This window comes from Rana temporaria, chromosome 3 (genome assembly GCF_905171775.1).
Source record: "Rana temporaria chromosome 3, aRanTem1.1, whole genome shotgun sequence".
Lineage (NCBI taxonomy): Eukaryota > Metazoa > Chordata > Amphibia > Anura > Ranidae > Rana > Rana temporaria.
The window spans coordinates 457,977,687-457,986,584 of record NC_053491.1 but is presented as its reverse complement, the minus strand read 5'-3'; the positions used below and the strand labels follow the sequence as shown (position 1 = coordinate 457,986,584).

General features: G+C 41.4%; 1 protein-coding gene across 1 annotated transcript; it reads left to right on the top strand.

Annotated features, from left to right (window-relative positions):
• The first annotated feature begins 2,992 nt into the window (after positions 1–2,992).
• LOC120933485 (histidine N-acetyltransferase-like) lies at positions 2,993–7,848 on the top strand. The gene is made up of 3 exons (XM_040346718.1): positions 2,993–3,314; positions 6,618–6,842; positions 7,012–7,848. The coding sequence occupies exons 1-3, from the start codon at positions 3,117–3,119 to the stop codon at positions 7,561–7,563; spliced, it is 975 nt and encodes a 324-aa protein (XP_040202652.1). The 5' UTR covers positions 2,993–3,116; the 3' UTR covers positions 7,564–7,848.
• The last annotated feature ends 1,050 nt before the right edge of the window (positions 7,849–8,898 follow it).

The following is an 8,898-nucleotide window of genomic DNA, read 5'->3' as shown; positions in this document are numbered from 1 at the left end:
AGGTGATCAAATACCACCAAAAGAAAGCTCTATTTGTGGGAAAAAAAGGACGCCAATTTTGTTTGGGAGCCATGTCGCAGGACCACGCAATTGTCAGTTAAAGCGACACAGTGCCGAATCGCAAAAACTGCCCAGGTCCTTTACCTGCGTAATGGTCCGGGTCTTAAGTGGTTAACATATTGAACCTTACACAAGATATATTAGTAATTAAGTTTATATTTACCTTAAGTCAATATCATTTCTAGTACCCTATCGGAAGGACAATTCCCGGTGACTTTCCACCCTGCAGGGCTCATATGATACATTTTTGTGCCTGTGTGTCAGTTTATGTTGCAGAATTGATTCGTTCTCTCACGTGCCCGTGTTCCTATTAGCATGTGACAGGCAGTAGAAAATGATGAGGTCTATTGAATAATTGACATTTAGATGTGTGAGTGAGAAGAGTGTGAACTAATGACCAGAGACTGGATAATAAAATGGAAAAACACCAAATGTTTCTGATACAACAGGGGATGAAGCGATATTGGTCAGGCTGTTGTCCATTAGCAATTTTCCACTTTTCACCTCTTATAGCTGTCTAAATTGTGGACTGCGGCAGAAATTTTGGACCACAAACAACTATTTAGTAGTGCCTTTAATATGTATATATAGCTAAAAGTTGTTTGTTAGTTTTGGATAGAGTGGGGAAGGGTGTAGACTTCATTTTATGGTGAGATTTCCCTTCAATTCCTGTTCCAGAGACATGACAGTGAGGAACTCAAATTCATATCACCTTTCATAGGTGTGCGCAGCCTATTGCATTAGGGTGTGCACCCCAAAGTTCAAACACACATGTATGCCACCTACTGTCAAAGTAAGGGGGCTCTGATGGTGGGAGACAGTTGATTGGGAGCATATTACCGTACACCAATGCTGTATCCTGGCCTAGGCCAACAGGGCCCAGGCCTAGGGCAGCACTTTGCAGGGGGGCAGCACGGACAGTGTCCCCACCGGCTTGCGCTACACTGTTAGGCAAATTAGTTTAGCGCCCCCATAAATCGGCCGCAGCTGCTTCCAGTATGTGGGCGATTGGCATTCTGCAACTGTGGGGGTGGGGGGGGCGTTGCTTCAAATTTTTTACCATCCCTGTTCCATTGCAGAGATTTCCCTTCACTTCCTGTCCCATAGCCAAACAGGAAGTGAGAGAAAATCTATGCAAATTAAGGAAATCCATTGCCCCCCCCCCCCCCCGGCCATCAGAACTAGTGTCCCCACTTGAAAATTTCAGGGTGGGTCTTAAACTGCAAGGGGTGTGGCCTTGACAGGAGGGGGGGGGGTCATATTTAAATTAGGGGGTGCACGAGTTTAGTCAGGCCTAGGGCAGCACAAAACCTAAATACATCCCTGCCGTACACCCTAAATACGGGTGTAACGTGTTCCTAAAGTTTACACTGGCACCCCCAACCACCCACCTGGTGCTGCTCTTTAATAATGCTAATGCACATGGGGTGATTAGGATGTGCCCAGTCTCACCCGGCACACCCTGTGCGCACGCCTATGTCACCATTCTTGTCACCATTAGAAGATTTCCCCTCACCTCTTGTTCTGATAACAACGTGACACAATGGGGGTTATTTACCAAAGGCAAATCCACTTTGCACTACAAGTGTAAACTACAAGTGAAAAGTGCACTTGGAAGTGCAGTCACTGTATATCTGAGGGGTAGATCTGAAATGAGGGGAAGCTCTGCTGATTTTATCATCCAATCATGTGCAAGCTAAAATTATGTTTTTTATTTTCCTTGCATGTCCCCCTCGGATCTACAGCGACTGAACTTCCAAGTGCACTTTCAGTGCAATTTCACTTTGCATATACAGCATGGCACAGACCTGTCATCCACCGGTTCTGCTCATTGTGGCCCGCGACCGGTAACCAATAGACATGTGCATTTGTTTTCGTTAGAATGCATTTTCGTCCGAAAATCTGTTTTTTTCGTTATCGTTTTAACAAACGATAACGAAAGTGCAAGAAACCAAAACCGAAAGATCCGACATAAAAAATGCTTTATTTTCGTTTTCATTGCGGTAAAAATTCGATATAGAGAGATTCGACATTATAGGGAAAAGATTCGACATCATAGAGAAAAGATTCGACATTATAGAGAAAAGATTCGACACTATAGAAATAATAGATTCGACATTACAGAGAATAGATTTCGATTTATGAGAAAATAGATTCGACATTATAGAGAATAGATTCAAAATTATTAGAATTCTTGTAGGCGGAATATTCGAACAGAAATGTACGATTCGACATAAAGATTCGACGTTCCGTCGAATATTCTTTTGATCGTTCGACAGAAACCAAAAAAGATTCAACGTTCCGGCGAATATTCTTTTGACCATTCTACAGAAACCAAGTATTAAGTATTATTGGATTTTCGGACGAAAGCTATTCCCCAACGAAAAACGAAATAAATCAAAATGATTTTCGGGAGTAACTAAATAAATTTATTTTCCAAAACGAAAACGAAACGAAATATTCCAGTCTGCACATGTCTAGTAACCAAGTCGCTTTGGTGGCCCTCGCTCTTTAAAAGGTTTGGCACCCCTGGTCTATTTGAGATATCAAAGTGAGATTACTATATTGTCCTTCCTGCCCACCTGCCATGGTCTTGCTTGCGCTGAAAGATTTTTTATTCAGGGGTAAGACCGTGGAGGGGGTGTTGGCAGATGTTGGAACTTCTTCATGGAGATGAGGGCCAAGAGTCTCAAAAGGAGCCAGTCAATGAATTATCTAATCATCATCCAGTAATACTAATAAAAGATCTGAAATACTTACCTTTTCACTACACAATACAGCTCAAAGTTACTTTGTTGATCACGTGACCAAAAGCTTATGTTGACTGAAATGATTTGAAATTAGAGTATAGATCAACTTTATAGATCGTAGGTCTGCTTATTATCTTTCTGTCTCTACTCTTTATGACTGGGCCTTTTGTTTTTTAGATTCCCTGGATTCATATTTTCTGACAAGATCTTGAACCTTCCTGCCTTTGGTTGGTCCGTAATTTGTGCTGCAGTGTTGGTGGCTTCCTCGCTTTCTTCCATCATTTTCCCTGCTCCAGTGGGTCCCACATGAAGCTTGAAGCTATTCCTGGTGCACCCCAAGATGGGGACCTAGAATTTGTGCTGGCCACAGAGAAGGAATTTGAAGCAATTGTGTCCATGTCTCATGGGATTTATGGAGGATTGGATTATCTGCCCAGTCGCTATCACAGCTGGGTGAACGAGAAGGACCGGATGGTGATACTGGCCAAGAAAAAAGGAGATGTTGTAAGGATGTGTCATCACCAACAGACATATGAACTTGCTCCTCTGATGCCGCGTACACACCATCACTTTATGTGTTGAAAAAAAAACGACATTTTTAAAAACGTCAATTTAAATGACCGTGTGTGGGGGAAAACGTTGTTTTATGTCTTGTGAAAAACGACAAAAAAAAAATTGAAGCATGCTTCAATTTTATGTGTCGTTTTTCAAAACGTCGTTTTTTACTTCACAGAAATTGACCGTGTGTAGCAAAAAACGACGTTTAAAACGACGTTTTTAAACCCGCGCATGCCCAGAAGCTAGTTATGAAGCGAGCTTCAATGGAAAAACGTGGTGAACGTAACCTCGCTTTGCTAGAACATTGTGAAAAAAACGATGGTGTGTAGGCAACGTCGTTTTTGAAAATTGAAGTTTCAAAAACGTCATTTTTTACTTCACAGAAAATGACGTTTTTTTTCATCACATAAAGTGATGGTGTGTATGCGGCATTACAGGTTTTTTGTTTAGTGTTTAGTGCTAAGTCATTTTTGAGAATGAAGGAAGTCAATTCCCCAGCAATAGGAAACAAATGAAACAATTAGACACAGCCTAACTTGTAGCAGCTTTATATGTTTAGGGGAAAAAATTTGAACCACCAATTTTTAGCCTTTTTAAGATTGGCCACAGGTTGTCCTCAAGCATCTAGATCAATGATTATCAACCTTATTGTCAAAAAAATTCATTGCATTTTCACTGAAAGAAAAAAGGATCTGTAGGTAGAGTATCTTGACTTATTTATATGCAGTATTAATAATATACTCTGGAGTCTTAAAGCAGAAAACCAGGACACAAGATAGGCAATCCCCCGAAAATGTGTTTTAAATGTTGACTTATAGAACTAATTGATAAAAGTATCAAGATCGACTTCTAAATTTGTTTTTACCGATTTCACTTTCCTCTTTCAAATTCAAGAGATGTAGCCTAGGAAGAGAGATTGCTAAAAGCCGAGTTCCACCCATTTTGACGTTCCTCAGATCATAATGCCCACCCAGTACAGTCGTAAATGAATATACTATTTTTTTTAAATGTATTTAGGCTACTTTCGGTATTGGTCGTCCAGGCGATTTTGTCATTAGGCAACTCACTTGGACTCCTGGGATATCAGCGTCATCTATCCCATGAGTCTTCAGGAAGCCCTCCTGACCGCACTTGCCATCCCAGTTCTCTTTTGATTGACAGGTTGCCATAACAATGGGGCATGAACTTCCGCCAACGCCACCGATGCTATGGCAATCTGTAATCAACAAAGTGTGCCACTCAGTGTCATTACTCCACAGGCGTGAGATTGGGAGGTGCATGCTGGGTAGTCAGCTGCACAGAATCCCAGAAATACATAGGAGCGGGATTCAGATGCCCACATTTGTGATGGTCGCTGCCTGCCAGGATGATATAAGAAATAACAAATTTATAATTAAAAAGTATGAAGACAGTTATAGCAATATGCTAATTATATAGTACGAGTTGAAAAAACAATATTCATAAAAACACTCTTAAAATGTCCTCATAAATATTGTAGCAGCGCTCTTGTCAGAAGAACCAAGTTGACAAGCTTTCTTATGCAGTTCATGTAGTTCATAAAGGAAAAGTAGTGCGTAAGTGTTCAATTTATAGCTTTATGTAGTGGTTGGTTGAAAGTAGACCACCATTCACCAAGCGACACACCACGTGGAAAAACTCCCCTTTGGGGATGCACTCACCACAATCAAAAGTATAATGCGCCTCACATCAAAGCCAGATCCTCCACCGCTCCAGTTGACCTTCCACCAAACTTAAATTACGTTTATTGAGGGATCCAATAAGCTCATGTGAAGAAAAAATGTATTGTCCACATAGCGTGATACTGTTTCAACAAGTTTTAATAATGCCCCCCCAAAAAAAAACCTTTACAATATATACGTACTAGATATTTTCACATCTATTTGTGACACATCATATTGCATAGAGACCTTGATTATTGATTCCTGAGCGGTGCTTACATAGGAGGGTCGTTTAAGCATTTTTTTTTTACATATAATACAAGTACTAAGATTCACAGGATGCTTTTGTTAAAGAATGCTTGGGAGACTGGAACTCCACTTTAAGAGACAATATAGGTAGATTCACAAAGAGTTAGGCCGGCTTATCTACAGATAAGCCGACCTAACTCTGAATCTAAGCCGGCCTATGTTTAAGTGTATTCTCAAACAGAGATACACTTAAACATACCTAAGATAGGCTGGCTTGCGCCATTCTATATTAGGCTGCAATGTTTCTTTTGCCCGCTAGATGCCATTGCGGCCGGCCTAGATTATGTAAATGATGGGGCTACGCCGATTCCCGACGATTTACGAGCGTACGCCGGGCCTACACCATCGAGTTACGTTGTTTCCATACGTGATAGGCCGCCTAAAGTTATTCCACCTATGAGTTGGAATAACAATGTTAAGTATGGCCGCCGTTCCCGTCGCGAGGTTCGAATTTTTTACGTCGTTTGCGCAAGTCGTCCGCGAATCGGGATTTACGTCGCTTACGTACGCGTCAAAATCAATAGGCCCGTACGGCCTACTTAGCCTCAATGCGCACTGGGAAATGTAGTTGCCCGGCACATGCGCAGTGTAAAAAAATGTCAAAAAACGTGAGGTCAAGCCTCATTTCAATAATACACACCCCGCTCCCAGTCATTTGAATTAGGCGCGCTTTCGCCCGCTCGTTTTAGGCTACGCCGCCTAAAATTTGAAGGTAAGTGGTTTGAGAATCACTTTTAACCTAAATAATTTAGGGCGGTGTAGCCTAAAAAGAGTAGGCTAGGCCGTCCTAATTTTAGGCGCCCGTACGTGAATCTACCCCAATAGACAGTAAGAAAATGTAGACGCATACTGTAATACTGGGTGGAGATTTTCTTTGCAAAATACTTATCGGGCATCATATAAAGGGGTTGCTATGCTGTCTATCAGCCTACATGGGGAAATATAAAGGCAGAGGTGCAAATGTCATGTTATTGGGGTGCAATCACTACAACCCATTGGAATTGTTACCCTGATCAGGACTGAGATTAATACATAAATCAAAATATTGGCTGCAGTTCGATAACATCAGGTAAGGGACTTTGATTATGGTAGGCATAGCTACAAACGAAAAATAATAGGTAGCAATTATCAGGCTGTTTATTTTGGCCCTTGACCTGCAGTGTCCAATTTGATAGTAAAAGTGGATACTGGAGGTAAGGTATAGGTGAGTAGAGTATTCACATATGGAACCCTGATGTTTTTGTTCTTCCCCTTGCTTTAGATTGGCCTCCTCTCTATGTTTGTGGTGGATGGAGGGGAAACAGCTCTTCTAGAAGGGCTCCGTGTGGCACCCTGGGAGAGAGGCAGAGGAATAGCTGGAGTGCTTCAGAGGTTCGGTTGCCAGCTGGTGAAACATCGATACCCAAGTGTCAAAGTAATGAGGTTGACCAGGGATGACAAACTGACTCCAAAGGAACTTAACAAATACAAAGTCATTTCTAAACAGGTAAAGTTGCATGGAATAACAGAACATAACTGTGGTGGAACAGGACATGACATTATTCCAGCTTTATTTTGAAATATGTTTTTTGTCTCCCTGTCCTTTCCTCGTGTCCCATTTTTTTCCATCAAAATATTCTCCTCTTATGCTTTCTTTTCATTACCTTCCTTACCAGGGCATACTACTTGTTCATTTTAATGCACCTGAACTCTCCTCTCGATTATCTTCCATTCCACTACCCCCTGGGCCATCGCGTCCTTCTCCACCCATCCTCTTGTCTCCTGAAGAGGTCCAAGGAGTCTTCCTGGAGCGTGGGGGCCTATTGAAGGATCTTCTGCCCAATCAAACACTCATCCAGGACTGGCAGCCCTTCCAAGCCTTGCCTGGCAATCATGACCTGCTCCGCCGCAAATCTATTCGCTGGATGACAGATGACAGCATTCGGCCAAGGGTGGCTTCTCTGTGCACCGCACCATTCCCTGTACCGGCAGGGCCTCGCTGCTTCTACCTCAACATTGATGTCTTTGGCTCTGGTTTGAGGGGGGCACAAGAGCAGTTGCTGTCTCACCTAGCGGCACATGTGCCATTGTTACCAGCGGATGTAAAATGCCAGCTGTTCCTGCCACCTAGCATGTGGAGGCCCATGGCTGATTTTTGCACTAATGTATTAGGTTTGAAGCTGGACAAAGGGTACACAGAGCAATATCTCCTAGAAACAGATATATAGAGGGGGCTTCATACCCTACTTACAGCAAGGGGGCAGGAATGACCCCCATCTCAGTAACGCTAACTGCCTTCTTTAGCTGAGCCTACACATCAAACATACTGTACATGTTGATCCAAGATACTACACCCCCTTATACACTTATTGCCGCTACTGTACATATGTCATTCTCCTAAAGAACAAACCCATAGATTATGCTCAATAACCTGTATGCTTCCCTGTACAGATAACAGTAATTCAAAGATATAGTTCATGTCATCCCAGATGAACCACCAGCTTTTTTTTTTTTTAACCTATTATTTTTTTTCTAACGGTTAACAATTTTTGCACCAAAATAAGGTAACTTGTGGCACTTATTTTTACATACTGGGAGGTGCGTTAAATCTATTTTCCTCAGTTCCTGAGAGGATTAAATAACGATAACATACAAAATTAGCAATTCCTTTTAAGATACCATTGCCTTCAGCTGTATATATACAACAAGAAGGAGGCCTTCCCTTTTGTACTATGTTGCTAACATTGCACTATACATGTGAGGGTATATATGAGTGTCTGTGTGTGTGTATATATAATATATTTATTTATACGCAGTATAAGTAGGGGAGTTTGAAGCAAAATAAGGGTGGGTTGGGGGTTTTGTACTCTGTACTGAGATAACTGGGTGTGTGATAAAATATTTATATATTTATTGCACTTTTAAAAAGAGCAAGGGAGGGTAAGAAAAATGCACTGTAATGTATGTATATATACATACACATACACCTTTTGTAGAGTACATGTAGATAGGTACCTGAGATATATCATCAGGTAGCTATGTGCAATAATTACCTGTAGAGGAGAAATATTTAGAAGTATGCAATAATTTGCACTACACATACTGACTTTAACATGTGGTGGTTACCTAGAGAGCAGAGGAAGCGAGGTTGAGGACTAAACCATTGCTCATGAAGCAAACAATTCTCCAGATTCTCTTGAATATGTGGTATTTTTGACCATTACTAAATGCATAGGCTATGTTCTCATGAAAATGAATTGTTGGCAATGTCTCTGGTCTCTAGTAAATGGATGGGCTGTGTTGTCATGAATATGAAGTGTCGATGATGTCACTGGTCTCTAGAGATTGGATGGGCTGTGTTCTTATGAATATATAGTTTCGGTGATGTCACTGGTCTCTAGCGATTGGACAGTCTGTGTTCTCATGAATCTGAAGTGTCATTGATGTCAATGGTCTCCAGTGATTGAAATAACTGTGTTTTCATGTATATAAAATGTCGGTGATATCACTGGTCTCTAGTTATTGGTCAGTCTGTGTTCTCATTAATATGGAGTATCAGTGAT

Excerpts from the sequence above, each read along its gene's own strand:
- LOC120933485 (XM_040346718.1), top strand. The coding sequence starts at position 3,117 with ATGAAGCTTGAAGCTATTCCTGGTGCACCCCAAGATGGGGACCTAGAA. Across the intron at positions 3,315-6,617 it reads CCAAGAAAAAAGGAGATGTT|ATTGGCCTCCTCTCTATGTT; the intron begins GTAAGGATGTGT and ends CCCTTGCTTTAG. Across the intron at positions 6,843-7,011 it reads ACAAAGTCATTTCTAAACAG|GGCATACTACTTGTTCATTT; the intron begins GTAAAGTTGCAT and ends CTTCCTTACCAG.